Genomic DNA, 26,480 nt, shown 5'->3' with positions numbered 1-26,480 from the left:
CCCTCCGCTAGATTAAGTACAGCCTGTAGACTATGTACTCTCCTGTAGATTAAGTACAGCCTGTAGACTATGTACCCTCCTGTAGATTAAGTACAGCCTGTAGACTATGTACCCTCCTGTAGATTAAGTACAGCCTGTAGACTATGTACCCTCCTGTAGATTAAGTACAGCCTGTAGACTATGTACCCTCCTGTAGATTAAGTACAGCCTGTAGACTATGTACCATCCTGTAGATTAAGTACAGCCTGAAGACTATGTACCCTCCTGTAGATTAAGTACAGCCTGTAGACTATGTACCCTCCTGTAGATTAAGTACAGCCTGTAGACTATGTACCCTCCTGTAGATTAAGTACAGCCTGTAGACTATGTACCCTCCTGTAGATTAAGTACAGCCTGTAGACTATGTACCCTCCTGTAGATTAAGTACAGCCTGTAGACTATGTACCCTCCTGTAGATTAAGTACAGCCTGTAGACTATGTACCCTCCTGTAGATTAAGTACAGCCTGTAGACTATGTACCCTCCTGTAGATTAAGTACAGCCTGTAGACTATGCACCCTCCTGTAGATTAAGTACAGCCTGTAGACTATGTACCCTCCTGTAGATTAAGTACAGCCTGTAGACTATGTACCCTCCTGTAGATTAAGTACAGCCTGTAGACTATGTACCCTCCTGTAGATTAAGTACAGCCTGTAGACTATGTACCCTCCTGTAGATTAAGTACAGCCTGTAGACTATGCACCCTCCTGTAGATTAAGTACAGCCTGTAGACTATGTACCCTCCGCTAGATTAAGTACAGCCTGTAGACTATGTACCCTCCTGTAGATTAAGTACAGCCTGTAGACTATGCACCCTCCTGTAGATTAAGTACAGCCTGTAGACTATGCACCCTCCTGTAGATTAAGTACCACCCTGTGTTGGGGTGTATGATGCAGCTGAAACAATATGAAGCCCGTTCCACGAATGTTGTATTCACGTCCGATATGACAATGTACCTCATCACAATCTGTCTAGGCAACGCGCATCTATTATACCTAACAACAGAATGTAATTTTACATAATTTAAAAAAAATACGATCTACCAGGATAACGGAGACGTTTATGTATGAGTTCTATAGAACAAATACAAAGACGAGATACAAAACTACACAGAACGAGGAAAAGTAAATCCCCTAACAGAAAGGGCTGTATCTTTGTCATGAGCACAGCGCTTCGCGTAAAGCTAGGGTATCGGGGACAAACCCATCAAGGCAACTGAACTGTGAACATGCGTCCCCAATGATGTGAATGTCCTGTGTGTAAAGTGAGAAGCATGTCGGCCATTACGTTCTGTATCGACTGTTCCCAGTTGAATGTTCTGTACTCGGTGTTCTGTTCTCACGCAAAAGGTTGTATGATAGCATCTCCTGGCCGGGTCTCACTCTTCACAAAACGCGTGAGGATTGTGTGCCAGTGTTGTGAACACTGTGGGGTAGGCAGTGCACTCTTCAACGTTGGAGTTAAACTACCGCGCAAAAGAGAGTATACCTAAAATTGTTTTAGACCAATACAATTATACGTTATCAAAACGTGACTATGGGCTGGAACATTGCAAGCTTGGAGTCCAAAACCCATCAATGAAGCCTACATCTAATACTTCACCATCGACAAACCATTTCCTGTGTATTTCACTTTTAATTTAGTCACCCTCAAACATGGGTGGAGACTATTTTTAGCCTGTCAGTTTATGATATGACTATTCAAGATCACACACAGTCATCTCATGTAACTTTTAACGTTCGCACCGAGGTATGGTAAGGCACGGGGCATTTCTAAATGTGTGGTCATTACATATTTAAGGTAAATAGTTTCAAAGCATGTTAACAAATATAAGTATAATAAGTGATATTGTGCCCACTTTTAACAACGAACCATCCATCACACGTCGAACACCTTTAATGGGTACATATAATATAGATACATACGAATAAGAAGGTTACTACTCAAATGTGAGTGAGTGAGTATGGTTTTACGCCGTTTTAGCAATATTCTAACACTATTCTAGCAATATCACGGCGGGGGACACCAGAAATGGGGTTTACACATTGTACATATGTGGGGAATCAAACCCGAGCCTTCGGCGTGACGAGCGAACGCTTTACCCACCAGACCACCCAACTGACTCAAAGGATAGGAAAGGATGCCGATGTTCTATAAAAAACGGAATCTAGAACTACTTAGGTTTGTCGCTTAATTTACAGAATAAAATAGGTATCGATAAGGCGTCATCCGGGCTAGAATAGGCTTCAGCAACCCATGCTTGCCGTAAAAGGCGACTAACGGGATCGGGTGGTCATGCTTGCTGACTTGGTTGATGCATGTCATCGTATACCAATTGTGTGGATCGATGCTCATGATACCAATCACTGGATTGTCGATTATTTACAGATCGCGTCATATAGCTGGAATATTGCGAAGTGCGGCGTTAAACAACAAACAAAAACAAACATATTATACTTTAGTCATATCTGAATATATAATGCTTAATAAAGGTTTGGTACTACCATGTCGCTACTTTTTTAAATGTGTGTGCTTAGTTGGAAATGAACTTTGAGAAAAGGCCGCGGTTTGAATGTAAATCTATGACGAAGTTGCATTCTTGTTAATACGAAGCGCATGTGCGAGATATATTCTGTGCTGAGTTAGTGTTAAGAGAGATGGAGCTGGTGATGTCACTTCCTCACCAAAGCTTTGGTGGCTTATGGGCCAAGGGTATTGGTCATATAGTAAGTGAGTGAGTTGGGTTTAACGCCGATTTTATATCGTCACGTGTCAGCTTAATGTGGGAGGAAAGCCTGAAGTGATGCAGGTCTTAGACGTTTACCACTTCGGTGAAACCCATGAGTACGGGTATGGTGCTGATAAACCTAGAAACATAATCGGGGCGAACCGGGATTCAAACCCACAATCATAGGTTTCTGGCGTGCCCAAGGGACGCAACTCTGCACAGCGAATCGCGGCGCCTTAGACGACTGGGCCACTCATGCCCCACAGTATTGGTCTTATAAGAATGGGGAGTAATACACTGGATAATCGAGGGTGTGCTGTCAGATACATTGAACAATGGTATACCACTGACAACAATTTTCTGCGCATCGTGGAGACACTGGATAATCGAGGGTGTGCTGTCAGATACATTGAACAATGGTATACCACTGACAACAATTTACTGCACATCGCGGAGACACTGGATAATCGAGGGTGTGCTGTCAGATACATTGAACAATGGTATACCACTGACAACAATTTACTGCACATCGTGGAGACACTGGATAATCGAGGGTGTGCTGTCAGACACATTGAACAATGGTATACCACTGACAACAATATACTGCACATCGTGGAGACACTGGATAATCGAGGGTGTGCTGTCTGATACATTGAACAACGGTATACCACTGACAACAATTTACTGCACGTCATGGAGACACGTCAGGCTTAACTGCCTCGTTGATAGCTAACCTGTCACATTAACCTTTGGTTTCGTATGATAAATCCTTACATAAACATCCCTTCACATGAAGGCGTATATGTGACACGCCTTGGACATAACATTGTGTGCTGCATCTGTCACCATGACAACTAGTTCAAGAAATGGTCACAAGTGACATATCTAAAGGTATGGATGGTGATTTGTCGTCACGAATAGATGCAAAATTGCTGATGCGGCGTTGAACAATCACTTGCACCCTTGTATATTTTTTACTTGAACATCGTGGACAAAAATACATTGTCTGTTGGTATTGGACTTCGTGATGTTTGTTTGTTGTTTAACGTCGCACTCAGCAATATTCCAGCTATATGACGGTTGTATGTTAATAATCGAGTCAGACCAGATAATCCTGTGATTGACATCATAAGCATCGATCCACGCAATTGGGTTAAGATAACATGCATCAACCAGGTCAGTGAGCCTGAGACCCGATCCTGTTATTCGCCTCTTACGACAAGCATTTGGGCGCAGAAGACAAATTTGAACCTCTTTTAAAGCATGGGTTTTAAAATTCTGCTGTCAAATCATTGTCGCACTTGGCAAACCACTTCTTTTATCAATAACAATTCCATCGTGATACCCCATACAGTAGGAGTGTAACAAGTTAACACATACATGTACCTCTTTGTCTCGACCCGTGAAGATCCCGGTTTGAATAGGTCTTCAGCAACCCATGCTTGCCGTAAAAGGCGACTATGCTTGTCGTAAGAGGCGACTAACGGGATCGGGTGGTCAGGCTCGCTGACTTGGTTGATGCATGTCATCGATCCAAATTGCGTGGATCGATGCTCATGATATCAATCACTGGATTGTCTGGTCCAGACTAGATTATTTACAGACCGCCGTCATATAGCTGGAATATTGCTGAGTGCGGCGTAAAACAACCAACCAACCTCTTTCTTTCCATTTATCGAAATATAGACGAATTAATTGCCCGTGATATGAGTTTTTTAAGAAACCAATGATGTATTATAGCTACTAGTGCACTAGGTTGTAAATTCTAACGAATTATAATATATATATAGTATTTATAGTTGAAGGAGCATATTCAGCCTGGCCCACTAACAACAAAGAAAAGCTTCCCTGCCCCAGACAATACCCAATCAATAGCTGGCCAACCCATACTTGTAGTTCAAGTGTGGCCAATTCGGTGAAGGAGGAACTCGATACCTCTAATCAGGTATCAATACTAGCATGAAGGACGTTAACAGACCGATAGGGGAAGATCTGTAGTCACTACGGCGGACCTTCTTGCAGACAGGCGCGACATCGCTAGGCGGATCACCTGCTGGGATCTTGATCAAATCAATCAGGATTTCTGCATTGATTATTGCCATCGATAAACATTCTCAGCGTGTCAAGCGACATACCTGAACAGAGTCAATTAGTGGCAGGTAACGTACACAAGCATATCATTTTAGTTGGAAGATTTTAAAGAATGACTTAAATGAGTAAGATCTGTGAACAGGAAGCTCTTTTTTGTCCATAGAATTGTCCTGAAAATATATGAATCCTTAATACCTGTTCGCCGTGAGGTATTTGTAGTTAAAGCGCTGAACACACGCACGCTTCAGTGAAGCGCGTGACGTCACCAAGCTGCCATTGTAACGGTAATGTTATTCAGAACAGACCAAACGCAAACTACATCATACAGTTGATAAAAGATGTAACACCCTAACTGACTCATACATGGATGTTTTACAAACTTAATTTGTATTATAATCCCCCACCCCTTTCTACCCCTTTTCCACCCACACTTCTACCCGTTGGGACATTGACCTAGGTAGTACAATACACACGCACGCACGCACGCACGCACGCACGCACGCACGCACGCACGCACGCACGCACACACAATTGTGCAAAATAATCAACAGATAATGGACAATAAAAATACTGTTGTTTCATTCATTCAAAGTATAAGAAAATGCATAATGACAAATTAATAATGTGCATATTTATTTATCATTTTATGTTCATAAACACAATGCGCCAAATCCAAGCATAAGGCATGCTCACGAGATCCGAATAATGTGGATGTGTGTTTTGTCCTGCGTATTTCACAATTTACAATGATTTGCCCTATCCATTTGAGTAAGTGAGGTTTAACGTCGTTTCAGTTAGAGTTAGTGAGTGAGTTAGTAAGGTTTAACGTCGTGTCAGTTTGAGTGAGTGAGTGGGGTTGAACGCCGTGTCTCATCTTGGAGGGGCCAGGAAAGCCCGAAGTGATGCAGTTCTCAGACGCTTACCACTTTAGTTAAACCCAGGAGCACGGGTATGGTGCTGACAAACCTAGACAAACCTAGACACATAATCGGGGCGACGTTTCTGGCACGCCTGAGGCACGCAACTCTGGGTAGCGAAATGCGGTGATTTCGATAACTGGGCCACCTGTGTCCCTCAAACCATGATAGTAACAAGCAGACCAATCTATTCCTAAACTGTCGGGCGAAAGAAAGAATACACTTGAAAATTGGATTTGGCCCCAAAATTACAAACCTTATCAAAACATTACTCGACTGAACATTGTCGACAAAAACACTGCAAAGATAAGGTCCAAAACACAACTATGATACCCGCATCAAATACATCACCATCGAATAACCATTTCTTGTTCGTTTCACTTAAGCCATCACACATGGGTGCATACTTTGTGTTCCCCGGTAGTTTATACAGCAGTTATATTAGTAAAATACAGTATGCATTTCGCGTCGATTTAAAACATGTTTACGTGTTTCCCCGTGAATATCCCCCTCACAATAACTACCTCTGCTTCTATCACAGATCTCGGGTCAAAGTACACGGGCGCATTTGTAAATATGTAAAAGTGCGTTCCTCTGTTTACACTTATCAATACATTCATATTTACACTGTCAATAAGGCCGGATTTCATCTGGTAGGTGAGGATTTGTCGCGACCTCCCCAATTTCAATAGTCTTAGTCGACGGCAGGCTAGTGTGGTTGAAATAGCACGTTTCTGAATATGAGAATCATTCACAGGCTTGACTTGTCTTCGTACACATATTCCAATTATTTAGAGTGTTTTACCTCCACTCTGTTCAGATAACTACACTGGACGCATTCGCTATCGTTGTTTCGTTTTGAGTCCGAGTCGAATGGCACGACGCTAAAAATAGCCTTCCAATCATATTACTCTCATGAGCGAGAGAAATTATGTGCTGTAAGTTAGAGATGGGAGCTATGCGATCCGTGACGCTATTTCCGAGTCCGGGGTATTTATTTAAAGTAAATCCTGTTCAAATCGGCGTAAAACAAAGCTCCCTCACTCGTATGCCCCCAGCAATAAAAAATAAATAAATAAAAAAAAAAAGTTAAAAAGAAAGAAAAACAAAACATCGAGATATTGTCATGACATGTGAAATTGGGCAAGTTTTCATCACCTGCCCCGGTGCCTCTTGGGAAAACAGTGGGTTACAAAACTTAACACGATATGTGAGGATGCAGGTTCCCATCACGTCATGGCATTTTCATGTAAAAATGTGACGTGGAACCAATACAAATTGAATATTTTATGAAACGTCAATTGTAAAACCTAGGTATTACAGTTGAAATGTAAAACCTCAAGGCAGGTTTAAAAGTGACCCGCTTCAACACCTAGGTTTGGAAGATGAGCTGGTTATCAGGAACTTAATGCAATCTTGAGTAATACGGTGATAGGTTTATAATCCGGGGTAGAACTGACCCCCCAAAACCTCTGCTTGTCGTACGAGGCGACTTAAGGAATGGACTCAGAAACTTGGTTGACTGTGAGTCATCGTGTCCCGACAGCGTGTGGCTGTTTGCTCATGCTATCAAACACTGGTTTGCCTGGTTCAGAAACGATCATTTTCAGACCGCCATCACATAACTCAAATAACGCATGGGTGTGGCGTTGAACAACTGTATGTGTGTGTGTGTATGCGTGCGCGCGTGCGTTCGTGTGCGTGTGTGTATGTGCGTGTGTGTGCGTGTGTGTGTGTGCGTGTGCTTGTACATGCCCACCGAGATTTCATGCAGTTTAACATAGATACCCCACTCAGATACAGTGGGAATCGAACCACCGACCTTCCGCTCGAGGGCAGGTACTCTTTCCACTAGGCCACGGAGGAGGTCAATTAAACACAAACATTCATCGGAAAACTGAAGTATGGACAAAATACACACACTTTTTAAACAAGGTCAATATTGTAAAATATTTATAACTTACAGTTTAAGAAGCAATTAGGGGCGAATGCAAATCAATACTACTACACGTTTGACGGTCTTGTCAGAAGAAGTGTGATGTTTCATGTGATCTTAACTGCTGTTTTATAATATTTTATACAGTGTTATAATGAGAATTGATGTCCCAAAGACCCACCAGGCCGGGTGCAGAGCAACCACTTTAAAGAAACTCGATATAATTGTACCTGATAAATTAAATATCTCCCTGTTCTTCTTTTTCTGTACAAGGAAAACCTAGTGCAGTCTGGTTAATTGTTTCTATTGATTGGTTTAATTTATGTCGGTGCAGTCGTGCATAACGCTAATGGACGCAGGCGATCACGTGACGTGGGTAAGCATTGCAAGATTGGCGTGAGAAGGGACAATTGCTGACAGTCTTTGACACTCATTGGGCACTGTTGGTAATTAGAGCTGGATCTGGGTTGTCTGGGCTCCAGGCAACACTTGAGGGGGTTGTGTCATAACACGGTTTCAGTGTTTTTCATTGAGTGAGTTTAGTTTAACGTCACTTTGAACAGTATTCCAGTTATATCACAACGTGCCAGCTTGATGTGGGTGAAAAGCCCGAAGTGATGCGGGTCTCAGAGGTTTACCACTTTGGGGAAATCCACGAGATTTTTATGGTGCTGATACACCTTGAAACATAAGCAGGGCGAACCGGGATTCGAACCCGCGATAGTACGTTTCTTGCACGCTTAAGAGACGCAACCCTAGGCCTGTACAGAGAATCACGGCCCTTAGGGGACACCCCATCCGTGCCGTCCCGTGTCTTTAAAGATTGGGTCTATCCGGCATGGTTTAAATTTTGTTTTACACTAACAATAATAATGGGATTTAAAAATAAGTGTGTTACGTAAAGAAGGTGAGGTGAGCTGAGGTGAGATGGGGTGAGATGAGAAGAAATGGCGTTTAATGTCGCGTTCAAGATTAGTGAGCTTCTATAGCCACGTTCATGTGAGTCTAGTAGCTTATGCTAGTCTGGAGTAATGCCGGTTTTATAGTGCTAGTACATTGAAATACCATGCTGCAGTTTTAATATGAGTGAGTGAGTATGGTTTTACGCCGCTTTTAGCAATATTCCAGCAATGTCACAGCGGGGGACACCGTAAAATGGGCTTCACACATTGTACCCATGTGGGGAATGGAACCCGGGTCTTAGGCGTGACGAACCAACGCTCTAACAACTAGGCTACACAACCCCCCAGTTTTAAACATGAACACTTAACTGAGACACATTATACTGATTCAAAGCCGATCGCGAGCGCCAGGCAGGGTAAGGACAAGCACCATATTTTAACGTCTTTTGGTATGACGCGGGCGGGGATCGAACCACCGACCGTCCACTCTCTTCCAGTAAAGGACAGATTGATAGGTCCATGGACCAAATGCATGTATATTATATAGATGCATGAATTGGTGAGATGTAGTTGTGTTACATTCAGAAATACGTTCAGAAATACGTACGCACGCACACACGCACGCACGCACGCACGCACACACGCACCGAGAGGGCCATACCTAAGTGGCTACGAGTCGTTTGTTCGAGTTATATCATTATATACGTACCGTCTGAACTCATGGATTTCCTGAATTTTCTGTCGTATTCGTAGCCGGTATTCGGTACAATAATTAACAGTCTGATAGTGAATTAGTCTGGACACAATCACTGGATTGTCGGGTCCAGTCTCGATTAATTACAGACCGCCGTCATATAGCTGGAATATTGCTGAGTGTGGCGTTAAACAACAACAACAACCAAAACCAAAACCAAAACCAAAACAAAACCTAAAAATAGACTTGATATATCCCATTTAGCCACCCGTTGTAATACTGACATTCTGGGACAATTATCACCACCACTGAAATGTACTGCTAAGTGTCTCTACTTTCATACAATACACAGTGGGAACTGTCGTACCATGAAGTCGACGTTGTTCGCCTGCATACATAATACACAAGCGTTCATATAAATCTCTTTATGACTAATGTCTCCATTAAGGACAGTTGTATGCGATTTATGAGCATCGCCATACTGTAATAAACACGTGACAAGCCTTTGATCTGGACTTATTGTCCGACATTGCTGGATCTAGTGCTAGACTTATTAGTTAGTCAGTGGGCCGAACACCTTTAGTATGACTTTCATGCTGACACCTGGAGAGACCATGAATACGAATGAAAGTATGTATCAGGTAAATCGTGGCTTCTGTGGCAGCGAGAGGTTTATTGAGAGCAATTGGGTCAGTAAGTATAGTATGAATACATCGCGGTAACATTTGTTGAAATTAGCTTACTTTTCGTAGTTTCAAAATATTGTTATTGTTGACATGTATTATTTGTTATTGATGGATTATGCTACGGAACCTCATTAATCTGCATCCCTGTTATTTCCCTTCCCCTCGTATCTCTCGGTAAATGTGGCACCGTGCCGTCTCGAGGAAATTAGTTCAGTCGTCGAAGGCGCCGCAATTAGCTGTGAAGAGTTGCGTCCCTAGGGCACCCAAGAAACCAGTGATCGTGACTCCGAATCCTTGTTCGTCTCAATGACATTTCTAGGTTTGTCAGCACCATACCGTGTTCGTGAAGTTCACCAAAGTGGTAAACGTCTGCGACCTGCATCACTTCGGGTTTTCCTCCCACATTAATAAGCTGGCACGCCGCGATACGACTGGAATACTGTTCAAAGCGGCGTTAAACCCAACTCACTCACTCACCCTTGATGGAAAAGTAGGACAAGATCGGCACCACTGTTTCGGAACATTTGAGACACACCTTATATACTATAAACAGCAAATACACAGTATATGCTCTGACATCACAAACATAGCGGTGTGGGAATTCCAGCTCAGACATACATGAGGTGAAACCTCCTAGCGAAACGTCCTGCTCACTGTCATCTGTGCACAAGCAGTCAGGATATCATTCCACCCGAATATCTACACACGCACGCACAGAGGGGACATGCCTATGTGGCCATGAGTCGTCCCTTCCAGTTATATTATAACATATGATACGGTACCGTCTGAACTCTAGGATTTCCTAAATTAGCTGTCGAATTCATTTTACACAACTGGTAATGTACTACTTACACTGATACACTCTTGAGATTCAGGGTTCTAATAGATCCCTAGAAAACAAATGTTGGTAAAAAAGAGGCGACCAAATGGTCCGGGTGGTCAATCTTGGTGACTTGACTGGTCGATGTTATGCATATGGTACCATGTGGCACGCCGTGGGTCGTTGCTTATACTAATATTGGTTGGTTTTTTTTTATCATATAGCTTGATTACTGCCAAGGGCAGCGTTAAACAACAGGCAAGTCTGGTATATAGATGTCTATTGATATAACTATTATGATAATAATCAAAATGTCGTATGGTAAAATTAATATACATCGAAATTGAAAAACTACTAACAATTTCAACTTAACCTTAAAATACATATTCTATTTTCAGATGACCTGAACTAAGACCGACCTTGACATGGATATGCCTGACCTTGACCTAGGTCTCCGCGAAGAGGAGTTCGTGGTTCAGAGAAACCCCGAGGCATTGCTTGGTGAGTGCATTTTCTTGTTTTTAATGCTGTACTCGGCAATAGCTACATTGTAAGTATATCACGGTGATCTGTATATGATAAAATCCGGACGAGACGAACCATTTATTGACATTAACAGTTATATCCCACGCAGTCGAAGTAATGACAATGGATGACACGATATCAACCAAGTCACCGAGTATGACCACCCGATTCATTAAGTCGCCTCGTACACGCATCCGTTGTCTAACTTAGAATCCATACGATGACGCTCCCCAGAAGAGGCCCCTCCTATATATACGACTCACCATTTGTGAGGGATCTGGTTTGTTTCATGAAACGCAACAAAGAAACAGCTGCTGGTGTACATGGAATGTGTTCTTACTTTTACTGACTTTAAATGAAGCTGAACATGCTCCTGTTGCATGGCAACGTGGGACACCATCTCCTAGCAACCAATCGTTCAGATTCCACACTCGAATATCCCTATCTTATGTATGGAAGTATAGTACTTCATTGATTGTATGACAACTTTTTAATGCAAATTGCCGCCAGAACTTAATAAAAAATAATTACGGTGCACCGTTAAATAATAAACAAACAAACAAACAAACAAACTTCTTCGTATAATATAGTGGTTATAAACATTATAAATAGGACATGTGAAGACGAAAATAGAATAGATAATCAGAATATATGCTCCAACTGTTATCAGACTGCGACTCCTGCAGTAGTGACGTCGAATAATGTTGAAAAAAACAACCCAAAAAACTTCAGCATAAAATCCTTCAACGCAAACATCCATGCGCTGTCTGGACAGAGTTCCTTCCCTTGGATTGTTGTTTCATTTTATATAAACTACCGGGCAAAGGAACGTAGACACCTTTGTTTGATGGTGGCCAGGAATGTAAGCAACAAGAAACAGATATCCGATGGCGATGTATTTCACACGGGTATGATAGTGGTGTTTTGGACCTAAAATTTGCAACGTTTCGGCGCCTGTTTACAGCCTAATAATGTCTTTATAACGAATGTATGTTTTTTGTTCAAATCCAATTTTCAAGTGCATACATTCTTTTGCCTGGCAATTTTGGTACATATTGGTGAGTACATACACAGGTTGCATATAGGGAGTTTCTGCATTATGCATAATACATATGTCATACAAAAACATAATAATTCTTAACAAAACAATTTATACAGACTTGTATTGTAAGATTAAATGTAAGTAATTCTCATACGCTGCAAGGTCTCTGTTGAACAATAGGTCGGAAAAACTTAAATCTGCTCCCATTATAGCTACTTCAAATCTGAACTAAAAATATTTCTATTAGAACAGTCTAACAGTTGATAAAGCGCACAGAGCATATTCGTTTTGTAAATAGCTGCGCTTTATAAATACATGTATTATTTTTATTTAATTATTATCAAAAAAACTAAAAAAGATTATTTTATAAGCACCCCGTGGGGACACTGGGTTGAAATAGTTCCCCAGAATCTATGCTAGTAGTTAGAGGTGATTCTGTGGATCGTGTGGTCAGACTCAGTTGATGCATGTCGTCGAACCCCGCTGCTCATGATATCAATCACTAGATCGTCTGGTTCAGACTCGATTATTTACAGACCGCCGACATATAGCTGTAATAACTGTATGTGGCGTTAAACAAACTGATTAAAGTGAAGTGTCACTGCTTAATTTGGTGCATACATGCAACTTGTCATTATTTCTTCTTTGATACACTTGCAAATGCAATAAATATGCGGTATAATATTTAGCAGAAATTGGTAGAGAAACGATTTATATATTATGTACCATTTTGTTGCAGATGTACTCACAATCCGATCTCTGCGCTCCCGGAAAATGGACCCGGAAGTGACTAGCATAGCGTCGGAACCTCTGCTCTCGTTAGATCGAGATATCGACACGTTTGTGCGAGACTTCAAAATAGATGATTCAATTTCGGATATTTTTGCAATGGATGAAGAACCAAAGACTCCAAAATCAAAACAGGTAATGTCGTCAAGTTTTGTCAACAAATTAGAACACAGATAAAACATAATCGATGTGAACCATACAATCCGGTGATTTATATTAATAGCAGCTATCCTCTCAAACTGTCAACTATCGAGTCGCAGAGCCTGACGATTAATTAACACGCATCTTAATACCTCAGCTTCCCAAGTTAGTCTTGCCATGAGAAGCAATGGAGACACATTCCTCCCCGGGGCCCCAAGGATACACATTCTACCCCGGGTCACCACTGGGACACATTCTACCCCGGGTCACCACTAGGACACATTCTACCCCGGGGCACCAAGGGATACACATTCTACCCCGGGTCACCACTGGGACACATTCTACCCCGGGGCACCAAGGGATACACATTCTACCCCGGGTCACCACTGGGACACATTCTACCCCGGGGCCCCAAGGGATACACATTCTACCAAGGGTCACCACTAGGACACATTCTACCCCGGGGCCCCAAGGGATACACATTCTACCCCGGGTCACCACTGGGACACATTCCTCCCCGGGGCCCCAAGGGATACACATTCTACCCCGGGTCACCACTGGGACACATTCCTCCCCGGGGCCCCAAGGGATACACATTCTACCCCGGGTCACCACTGGGACACATTCTACCCCGGGTCACCACTGGGACACATTCTACTCCGGGTCACCACTAGGACACATTCTACCCCGGGGCCCCAAGGGATACACATTCTACCCCGGGTCACCACTGGGACACATTCCTCCCCGGGGCCCCAAGGGATACACATTCTACCCCGGGTCACCACTAGGACACATTCTACCCCGGGGCCCCAAGGGATACACATTCTACCCCGGGTCACCACTGGGACACATTCTACCCCGGGGCCCCAAGGGATACACATTCTACCCCGGGTCACCACTGGGACACATTCTACCCCGGGGCTCCAAGGATACACATTCTACCCCGGGTCACCACTGGGACACATTCCTCCCCGGGTCACCACTGGGACACATTCTACCCCGGGGCCCCAAGGGATACACATTCTACCCCGGGTCACCACTGGGACACATTCTACCCCGGGGCTCCAAGGATACACATTCTACCCCGGGTCACCACTGGGACACATTCTACCCCGGGGCCCCAAGGGATACACATTCTACCCCGGGTCACCACTGGGACACATTCTACCCCGGGGCTCCAAGGATACACATTCTACCCCGGGTCACCACTGGGACACATTCTACCCCGGGGCCCCAAGGGATACACTTTCTACCCCCGGTCACCACTGGGACACATTCCTCCCCGGGGCCCCAAGGGATACACATTCTACCCCGGGTCACCACTGGGACACATTCCTCCCCGGGGCCCCAAGGGATACACATTCTACTCCGGGTCACCACTGGGACACATTCTACCCCGGGTCACCACTGGGACACATTCTACCCCGGGTCACCACTGGGACACATTCCTCCCCGGGGCACCAAGGGATACACATTCTACCAAGGGTCACCACTGGGACACATTCTACCCCGGGGCCCCAAGGGATACACATTCTACCCCGGGTCACCACTGGGACACATTCTACGCCGGGGCCCAAAGGGATACACATTCTACCCCGGGTCACCACTGGGACACATTCTACCCCGGGGCTCCAAGGATACACATTCTACCCCGGGTCACCACTGGGACACATTCTACCCCGGGTCTCCAAGGATACACATTCTACCCCGGGTCACCCTGGGACACATTCTACCCCGGGTCACCACTGGGACACATTCTACCCCGGGGCCCCAAGGGATACACATTCTACCCCGGGTCACCACTGGGACACATTCTACCCCGGGGCTCCAAGGATACACATTCTACCCCGGGTCACCACTGGGACACATTCTACCCCGGGGCCCCAAGGGATACACATTCTACCCCGGGTCACCACTGGGACACATTCCTCCCCGGGGCCCCAAGGGATACACATTCTACCCCGGGTCACCACTGGGACACATTCCTCCCCGGGGCCCCAAGGGATACACTTTCTACCCCGGGTCACCACTGGGACACATTCCTCCCCGGGGCCCCAAGGGATACACATTCTACCCCGGGTCACCACTGGGACACATTCTACCCCGGGTCACCACTGGGACACATTCCTCCCCGGGGCACCAAGGGATACACATTCTACTCCGGGTCACCACTGGGACACATTCTACCCCGGGTCACCACTGGGACACATTCCTCCCCGGGGCACCAAGGGATACACATTCTACCAAGGGTCACCACTGGGACACATTCTACCCCGGGGCCCCAAGGGATACACATTCTACCCCGGGTCACCACTGGGACACATTCTACGCCGGGGCCCAAAGGGATACACATTCTACCCCGGGTCACCACTGGGACACATTCTACCCCGGGGCCCCAAGGGATACACTTTCTACCCCGGGTCACCACTGGGACACATTCCTCCCCGGGGCCCCAAGGGATACACATTCTACCCCGGGTCACCACTGGGACACATTCCTCCCCGGGGCCCCAAGGGATACACATTCTACCCCGGGTCACCACTGGGACACATTCTACCCCGGGTCACCACTGGGACACATTCCTCCCCGGGGCACCAAGGGATACACATTCTACCAAGGGTCACCACTGGGACACATTCTACCCCGGGGCCCCAAGGGATACACATTCTACCCCGGGTCACCACTGGGACACATTCTACCCCGGGTCACCACTGGGACACATTCTACGCCGGGGCCCAAAGGGATACACATTCTACCCCGGGTCACCACTGGGACACATTCTACCCCGGGGCCCCAAGGGATACACATTCTACCCCGGGTCACCACTGGGACACATTCTACGCCGGGGCCCCAAGGGATACACATTCTACCCCGGGTCACCACTGGGACACATTCTACCCCGGGGCCCCAAGGGATACACATTCTACTCCGGGTCACCACTGGGACACATTCTACCCCGGGGCACCAAGAGATACACATTCTACCTCGGGGCTCCAAGGATACACATTCTACCTCGGGGCTCCAAGGATACACATTCTACCCCGGGGCCCCAAGGGATACACTTTCTACCCCGGGTCACCACTGGGACACATTCTACCCCGGGGCCCCAAGGGATACACATTCTACCTCGGGTCACCACTGGGACACATTCTACCCCGGGGCCCCAAGGGATACACATTCTACCCCAGGTCCCCAAGGGATACACATTCTTCCCCGGGTCACCACTGGGACACATTCTACGCCGGGGCCCCAAGGGATACACATTCTACCCCGGGTCACCGCTGGGACACATTCTATGCCGGGGCCCCAAGGGATACACATTCTACTCCACGGGAATAATTATCTTGGTAATGGAGATAAAAAATAGAGATGAAACACATGTAGCAAGTGAGTGTGTTCGAAATATGCATCTGTTCACACAGCAGTGAAGGGGTACCCGACAGTAAGATATCGTAATATGACTGTCAAAATTCTAGGGCCTAGGTTGTATGTCTTTATTATTATTATGTTATCAGTTATGGCGTTTTAATCTCAGCGTACGGACATTCATATCTTATGTGTATCTAAGAATACTGTTTTTATATATGTCATATTAGTTGATTTTATGTCCGCTTGAATGAACTTCTTTTAGCAAATAGAAACACGGTTATTTCCCTTAAGTCGTAGCTGGATAACAGAACATTCCCCTGAAACCAGGAATCAAATGTCATGAAAATTTAATATCCTTATGTGATATCATTCCTTGTGAATAATCCATTTTGTGAAACATGTCTATCACCACCCTATTGAAGATCAGGGTTAGAATTGGTCTTCCGCGTCTCATGCTCCACCATTCGTGACCAACTCGTGTTATTCCGGGACAAACCAAGGTTACGGAAAGGGGCGAGTAGTGACGAATGCCTCTTGGTCGGTTCTGACGTGGAGCATCATTCGTCACCACTCGCCCCTTTCCGTAACCTGCAAGAAGACTCGTCCCCCTATCGATGAATGTTATGTGCGAATATACGACAAACCAATCAGAATGCGCGTATGACTTCAAATTCTTCGTCAAAGAATCCCTCAGAAATAATTTTTGATTTTATATATGTCTTGCATCTAAAAATATACCCAAGACACAGTTAAATGTGTTCAATCATACTGTATAATTTCGCATGTCCCGATGTGCTTTAAATTGCATCTGAAATATATATTATATATGGGGAAAGATAAGTGAACCATTACGCAACGAGTTGACAATTGTTTTAGGTATGCCCCTTTGCGCTAAGACGGAACCCGGTCGCAAAAATGGCCATGTGAGGGGCACGAGTCGCTATTCGGCTTGTCCCGGAATAACACGAATTGGTCACGAATGGACCCAGAGGTTGAACCAGAATTTCAAAACTGTGCATGCGCATGCTCGCGCGTGCGTGCGTGCGATCGAGCGTGTGTGTGTAAGTGCTTTCACATAATACAAAAACAAGACATTTTTAAAAGGGAGGGGTAACAAAATATCAAAATCCTCTTTCAGTCAGTTTTACTGCCTACAACCTACTACATGTCCGGACCCGTGAAGATCCGGGGTAGAATAGGTCTTCAGCAACCCATGCTTCCCGTAAAAGGCAACTATGCTTGTCGTAAGAGACGACTAACGGGATCCGGTGGTCAGGTTCGCTAACTTGGTTGATGCATGTCATAGATCCCAATGGGGTGGATCGATGCTCAAGATGTCAATCACTGGATTGTCTGTTCCAGGCTCGATTATTTACAGACCCCCGTCATATAGCTGAAATATTGCTGAGTGCGGCGTTGAACAACAAACCAACCAACCAACCAACCTCTGGGTCCCCAGTTACAGTTTACAAAAAGAGCTGTACGCGCACCCTGCACCATCATCCCACTGTGGGTCCCCGAGTGAGGCTCGCCGACTTGGTACATGCATGTCATCGTATCCTAATTGTGTATATCGATGATCATGATGTCAATCACTGGATTATCGGGTCTAGGATTGTTTCTTTACAGACCACCGTCATAGGTGCAAAATTCCAGCGTAGGTTAACAAAAAAAACTGTCTCATTCGGTCGATTATATTCGTTTATTTGTTGTCCACTCTCTGGTCCACATATTTGCTTGGTCGTCGGACGACAAAACCTTCGACTTCTCACCTCGAATAAGTTGACCTTTGGTTCAAATGACGCCATATTGTTTAATAAGTTAATCTCTTGCAGGGAGTAAATCTGGATCGCGTGACTTGAGGCCCCGAATGGGTGACGTTAAACGGCGTCAGATATCTCAGTACCGTAATCCATTGCCTGGATTCAGTCTGCATATTGATTCATGTAATCATTCCTGTAAATATCATGTAATTCGTGTAATTTTAACTCATTATTAACATTGATAACATATTTGGTGTTCCCCAGCTATAAATGCTTGACGTAAAAGGCGACTAAATGGAACTGGTTGACAGGCTCCGTGACTTAGGACGTTGTCTCATAATAGCAACTACTGGACTTGTCCGGCCTACACGAGATTATTGACACACCACCATCATAAAGCTGAAATATTGCTTACTACGGTAAACAATACTCAAGCACGCGCACACGCACGCACGCACTTAATAGTTTATATTAACAATCCGATTGTTCGGATGAATCGATATCTACGGTTCTCGAACTCAATTTATTCGATGTCGTTTCAGATAATGTCATGTCATTCTGACCTCAGCGCCTTAATGGTCTCATATTGACACCCCGCTTTTACAGAACTACCGATAACTCGATTTTCCTTTGATGTTCACGAGGACTTAAAGGTAACGAGTTTTCTGTGTATCTAATTCTATCTGACTGTTTCTTTCAGAAAGCTGCAATGAGCCTTCACGGGCCCATCCAGTCTAAGGGTTCTAAGAAATCCTGTCGACGTGCTCAGTCTGTCGATAACATCCTGGAAGCTACTGAGATTGGTTCCACCAGTTCCAAGAAACAAAAGACATTCAGCAGTATATTTTCCAGGAAATCAAAGGCGAAATCTGAAGCTCGAAAAAATAAAGTTTTAACATGGCATACGGACATCAACAATATGCCTCACGCAGCGTCAGAAATAAAACAAAGTGGAGGTAACTCTAAATCTGTTCGTGATAAGGTTGAGGATGTCGACGGTGGATATATGACCATGAATAAAGCTGTGTACACAGGTTCGAATCCCCCAAAGGGCGGTACCAAAGACAAGGGTTTTGTTGGACTGGAAGAAAACCATCATAATCTAGACAGTGGATATGCTGTTTTACACACGGTATGCACAAACAACTCCGCGTATGATGCACTGGTGCAATTCATTGACAGAGGACACAAGGAGGACTTGGTAAGGAGATCAGTTCGTGTGGTATATACGTGTAACTACCCAATGTATACACTATTGGTACATACTTAAATTGGGTCTATGGAATAATTCCCATTTGTGTGTAACATAAATTTATGTCCTCAAAACTATTTCGCTAATTGCCAGTGATGGGTTTTTGTATTGAGACAGATATATTTTTTAGCTTTTGGGGCAAAACCAGATATTCTTTTTAATTAAGACTATGAACCAAAATGTTTTTAATTTTCGGGGACAATTTATTTTTAAAATCCCAATGTGGTTAAAGCGTACGCTCGTCACGCTAGGGACACGGATCCGATTCCCCACATTGGTACAAAGTGCGAAGCCCATTTTCAGGTTCCCCCGCCGTGATATTGCTGGACAATTGTTAAAAGCGACGTAAACCACACTCACTAGTGACTTAATTTCTTATTAAATTATCTCTTTGGCAGATACATGACCTGAGCACTATGCCACCAGAGGTCGCCTGCACTCTGTGCGACATCCGAGGAAACACTATTCTCCACAGGTGTGTTCTAAAGAACAAGGTCAACTTTGTGTCGGCCATAGTCTCAATACATCCGGGGCTTCTTTCCCGTCCAAACAAGGAGGAGATAACTCCGGCTGAACTGGCTGTAAAGGTAGGTTTTCGGGTCGGTTACAGAGCTTTGGCATTGTCAAAACGGTACTGTCCCTTTTGAGATCGTCCGGATTAACGGAATCATTAGAGGCTCCATTAAATTGTATATTGATATTAATTCTTCGGAAGCGGATTAACGGGAGTTCTGGATTAACGAGGTTGAGATTAACTGGATCCAGACTGACGAGGTATCACCGTTTATGTTTTTAAAACGCTAAAGAATCACGAACTGAGGTGAAATGGGGTTTAACTTTGCGTTGAAGATTATGGTACTTATATAGCTACGCGCGTGCACGTGTGTGTGTGTGTGTGTGTGTGTGTGTGTGTGTGTGTGTGTTGGCGGGTGCTGGTTCTCTGACGTTCACTCTTCGTCCGAAAACATCCCACAGATGCTGTATTGGGGACGTGCCAGGACACTTAGCGGGACAGTCCAATGTCCGGGTGCCTTCTCGTCGGTATCCTCTGACATTGTCATCTTGCAGTTCAAACATTCTACAAATAATTCGTGCTACGGCTGTCACTAGTTCCCTTATTTTTAGTCGGTAGTATATATATAACGGAGGTTGTATCAAACTAATTCGACCTGTGAAGACCCGGGGTCGAATAGGTCTTCAGCAACCCATGCTTGCAGTAAAAGGCGACTATGCTTGTCGTAAGGGGCGACTAACGGGATCGGGTGGTCAGGTTCGCTGACTTGGTTGATGCATGTCATCGATCCCAATTACGTGGATTTATGCTCATGATATTAATCACTGGATTGTCTGGTCCAGACTCGATTATTTACAGACCGCCGTCATACAGCTGGAATATTGCTGAGTGCGGTGTTAAACAACAAACAAACAACAACAAACTAATTATAATAATCGCGTTGTGAGTTTGACTTAGAGAATCACCTGAACCAAACATATGGAACCCATGTATAACATTTGTACCGCATTGACATAATGTTTCTCAGCGATGACCGGTAGAACCCGCCCCTACCCAATTCCCACATGGTGCTGACATCTTAAGAGGATAGCCTCGGTGCATATGGGACTCGCAACCACTTTTCACAGAACGAGCAATGACATTACAAATAAGTACATTCAGTTTGCCTCGCTAAAAAAGGACACAGGACACCGACAAATAGATGGAAAATAGCTCAGTTTGGTATTAGACAAGAACAAACTTGATCCGCTTATTTCGATACAAAATATCCCCCCAGCCTCTACGCACACAGGGAATGGTCGGTCCATTATCTGATCTATTCTTGGAGAATAACACCGCCCTATTTTGATATCCAAATTGGGATACACATGCTGCTACATATTCGCAGGAAGTCAACATCACAGTTTGTATGCCCGGGACTGTTTCCTAAAATAAATGAAAACATTGATTAACTCTCACTGTGAGCTATTCACAGCGAGTAAGCTTCTTTCTTCGGATTGGAAGAATATCGACTCGAAGAAGATGTAATGTCATTGAATTTTCCGTGTTGTGTAATACGGAGTGCTTGAAAGAAAATTAAAAGTTGGTAGAATGTTTGCCATCGTTCCCCTTCGGTGAATGACGTTGAATATAATATCATTTGAGTATCTACAGGACATTGTGATACAGCCGTTTAAAACATTTCAGTCATATCACGACGTGTCCGCTTTATGTTGGAAGAAAATCCGAAGTAGTGCAGGTCTTAGACGAGTTTTCTCTCACATTTTGTGAAACGGACATGGTGCCGACAAACATCTAAAGATAATCAGGACCAATAGTGGATTAGAAACAACGATCGTAGGTTTCGGGGTAGGAAAGGAAAGCAACTCTGCACAGAAATTGAGCGACAAAGGCGACAGAGCCAACAGTGCCAGCAGTGTCAATGTGTCCCACACTTGCTGGAATATTCTGACTGCCGCATAGAACAAACAAACAAACAAACAAGTGGTTCAGAATTGACTTCAATAATATTTGTTGCGTTTATGGAGGTGTACACATTACATACCGTGAAACTTCGCGGGATGGCTATTCTCAATAATATGGACTTCATAGATTGCTTAGTTAATCACAAACACAAAACACTATAGATAACAATACCCCATCAGTTAGATCGATTACAACAATAATGCGACACAAGAGCCGTCCATTCTATTATCAGCCAATCGTGAAACACTATTCCGTGGGTTGGCGTAGCCTGTTTGTTTCGCTGTGTGGAAACCTAACACAAAAAGTGCTTGGTTAGCCAATCAAACGCCACGGAATCACTTGCAATTTTCTTTTAATGAAAGCACCATGGTAACCCGATGACGTCAATCGTGAATGGCGGGTGCTACCGGTGTCATCACTGATGTAGAGTGGTCCATTCAATTTCACAGCTATTTTGCCCTTTGCGCCAAATGGAATCTGTGTCTGTGGATAATCAAGACTGGTTATTCTCTTCCATTGACGTTATATATTCACATCATTGACCACTGCTTTGTCCTGCCTGTGTCGGGTAACTTGAAGATGTAGTGTTGCCTGCGGCGTCAAACAGCTGGCTAGGTTTGATCAGATAACTAATGCTATGAAGACACATTTGCTCCTGACAACATTGCTAACCTTCGGGGTATTGCCAGGGGATGGCGAATTTACGTCTCGTGCCTCCGAGATTATTGAGTATTGAAATTGATAGCGTGGCGGGTTGCTCAATATACAGAGATAATCAAATATCCTTCGGTTACTCAAGTTAGATCAATTTTCTTAAGCTGTGTGTTTCTCCTCTCCAGAAGTTAAGAAATAAAAGACGAGTGGGAGAGCAATCGTACAATAAAACACTACAAAATAGACTTGATAATTCTCCCTGGGGGGTTTCTTTATACGATAAACAACAACCACGAGTCGTTTATTTCTTATATGAGATATCAACATTATGTACAGCCTCTTTAAAGATGTTGATAGATGTGCAAGTTTAAAAAATAGTTACCATAATTTTAATAATGACGACTCCCTGAATAGAATCCATCCTCGGCAATGTCTGACAAGTCCATTTTAATGAACAGGTGGGTTAAGTTTGGTATTTCCCGCATATTCTCACAATCCTCACGTGGTATATCTGTACCTTTGCTCCTAATATTCTCATATCTCTCCCACTTTTGGATGAGATCGTACGGCCACTGCGTTTATCTGCGCACCCCAGCTACATCTATGGGGAATAATTCACTAGACACTTCCCTCTCAAAAGTAACGTTATCCAATATATGACGTCATCAAGCGGCGAGCGCATATTCGAATCTCCAGCAATAACGTCATAATAGAACAATGTTTATCGTCAAATAAACCACGCTTCATTGCTCTTTGCGATTTATCGCGGAACTATCTTATATTCTGTAATTGAGAATCTCACTTAAGTGTCTTGGGACATGAAATATATCAAGACATGCCAGTTCCGAAGCTTGCCTTAGTGGTTTGACGACTGTTGATATGTTTGACATTAAACGAGGACAGGGAGACATTCTATCTATAATCCAAAATAATTCCTCCAACATTTTTTATGTAACCAGTATTACAAGGTACGTTTCGTTATTTGATGTGATGTCATTTGATTGTGACGTCATGGTAACCGATGGCATCACAATGGTCTGCAATTTAATATAAACATCCGGTAGTTCAGGCATTATGTTCAGAAGAGGTGTTTTATTACCAATGTTGGTTCCTGCTTGGCTTATTGTCACACACAAAATCTGCTGTCAAAATCTTGTCTTGCTGGGAGAGATGAATACATTCTGGCATCCTTGAAACGGATGTTCCACTTACATGTACAATAGAAACCCATGCAGAATGGCGTTACATCAAAAAATAATCATGCATGTGCAACAACATCTTGTCCTTTAATCAATGTAGAAAACTGATGTCATTGGGTAATGTTTTGTTATCCTTGTGGAAATGTATTAAAGTTGACGTCATAAGGCATTGTGATGTTGGCGAGTCCTGAGTACTCAAGGAAGGTCTTGAATCAGGAATAGAATCCCTCTATTGAGCGATATCCTTCAAATGAAAAACCGACAATCAAACTGCAGTTTGAGTACTTCTCTGACAGAATGTCCGACAGTGCTACGGCGTGGTGTGAAGTAGATTTATGTGTTTGCTCTTCACACTCGGATTCCCCTCTCCACGTGGGTAAATTGTTAGATGGTCATTTGCAGAGTCCCCGTGGTGATAGAAAGTGTGATAAAGCCTTCTGGCTCGATAAACCATTTATTATTAGCTATGTTTGCATTGGATGGGGAGGTCACGCGGAAAGAGGTAGGGGATGGAGGAGGGTGTTGCTTGGACATTCGTGAATTGGAACTGTTCTACATCAGTCCGGAACTTCAATGTCCATCGTCCAGTGGCTAGGGAGAAAACTGACTGTGATAGCCTGGAATTTCTGTTCTCGATCGTATCGCCACTGGTGTCTATTACGGGTTATGTCCCTTCTATGTCCTTCCTATTGACCATTCAGATTCCACCATATAACTTGCGGCGCCCAGTCAAGACGATATGATTGATAATAAAAATATATGTGGTGATAAAACGGGTCTTACTTCGCATAAATGCATCAGATCACGTGAGCACCTTGATTAAAAACATGAAAAGATTTGGAACACATCTGTTGACGCCGAATTGGCGGTACACATGCTTTGAAGATCCTGCAATCGACCAAAATCTGTACGGCAATTTACGAACCGGATGTAAACTTCGTAACGCGATTTTGATAGCCAGCCAAAATACAACTCCATAATTCCAGCCTAGTTTGGTCAGTTAACTGCCTTGCCTCGGGAAGATGTCAAGCATGCTTCAATGAATGCGTTTCTGAAGACGGGGAGAGTGGAAGTTCGATGATTCGATTCCCGACCGCGTCATAGCAATAGGCGTTAATAGATGGTACATGTTGTTTCACTGTCTGGCACTTGATATTAAGGGGACTGGTCGGCTCGGAGTCACACTTCACCTCACCGGAAGTACCACTGAAGAAAAGCATCCATTCGCAAATTTCAACAAGCCCCCTTCTTACCAATCGATGGCAAAAGATGTAACCTACCAACAAGATCGCCCGGGAGTCAGGGTTTCTGGACTAATGGGGGTCCGCATTAATGGGGGTTCACTGTACCCACGTATTCAGCCCCTCGTTTGAATGATTATTGTTTTTTAACCCAATTCCTAAACACGTTACAAGATCCGCCAAAAGATTCACGACAGTGCATTGATATCAATTTAACTGAACATCGATCTGGGCAGTGAAGCATGCCATGTTTGGTAAATTCAGTGGAAATTCAATTAGTGTTGTGAACCTGTCCACCTTCCGTGTCCATGGAAGAGGCCAAGGAAATTCTATGAGAGTATTTGATCCAACTTGTGGAATACTGTTTACACCCACCAACGTGAATGTATGGTTTCCACATGCACGTTTAACTTAGCGTTCCTTATGCCGTGGTACTTGAGGGGGTGAGATTCGTGATGGAAGCCTTAGAATCAATCTGGCCGAGTGGTGTATTTTTGTGGAGGCGTGATCAATATTTTCCTTTCCTAATGGGGGTCTTCATGGTTATTTTTAGTAAAACCTTATGAAGATGTTATTCTTCTGAAAAGCTTTTTCCTTGGATGGAAAGTGTGTGCTACTCTGACCCTGCATTGAGTTTCAAATATTGATAACAATACGCTTTCGAAATGTCACGCTTGCATCCCAAGTACCAAGTTTTCCTATTGTTCTCGGTTCCTTAGGTTTGGTACCTCACAATCTGTTTATATAGGCATGAAATGTGAAACAGAGGGCGTTCTGTTTGCTGCTCATGATCAGGATCAGTCACTTCCAACTTCAAACCGTCAATGTGTGACTTTCGATCAAAATGTAGATTATGTAATGAATCTAATGAGACTGTCAAACACATTGTCAGTGGATGCCCAGCTTTGGCACAAACACAGTATCTTAAGCGACATGATGGCGTGGCTCGATCATTTTATTACCTTCTTCGCCATTCTTGTGGTTTTGACACAGAGGTCAATCCATGGAACGACCCAGAATATGTAGAGAGCGTCATGGAAAATGATAAATACAAAGTTATTTGGAATAAGCCCGTATACAGCCTCAGACGTATCCAGGCCAACAAAATCTGATCTTGTCCTTTTTGATAAATCCAATGAAATCATTTATATTATTGAATTATCTGTCCCTTTTGACACTAATGTGATTGACAAGATTCAGGAAAAACATGTCA

General features: G+C 44.0%; 1 protein-coding gene across 2 annotated transcripts in view; it reads left to right on the top strand.

The window, feature by feature from the left end:
• Positions 1 to 26,480, top strand: part of LOC124131232 — a 65,842-nt gene that overhangs the window by 2,959 nt on the left and 36,403 nt on the right. For both annotated transcript variants that reach the window (XM_046494346.2, XM_046494345.2), the window contains exons 2-5: positions 11,212 to 11,314; positions 13,120 to 13,304; positions 19,143 to 19,643; positions 20,093 to 20,281. In XM_046494346.2, the coding sequence (XP_046350302.2) occupies positions 11,239 to 11,314; positions 13,120 to 13,304; positions 19,143 to 19,643; positions 20,093 to 20,281 (951 nt within the window). In that variant the 5' untranslated portion in view covers positions 11,212 to 11,238. The remainder of the gene's footprint in view (positions 1 to 11,211; positions 11,315 to 13,119; positions 13,305 to 19,142; positions 19,644 to 20,092; positions 20,282 to 26,480) is intronic.

This window comes from Haliotis rufescens, unplaced genomic scaffold (assembly GCF_023055435.1).
Source record: "Haliotis rufescens isolate VD_foot unplaced genomic scaffold, xgHalRufe1.0.p SCAF_14, whole genome shotgun sequence".
Classification (NCBI taxonomy): domain Eukaryota; kingdom Metazoa; phylum Mollusca; class Gastropoda; order Lepetellida; family Haliotidae; genus Haliotis; species Haliotis rufescens.
Note: the sequence above shows the minus strand (reverse complement) of the source record. Positions and strands in the feature narration are given on the sequence as shown.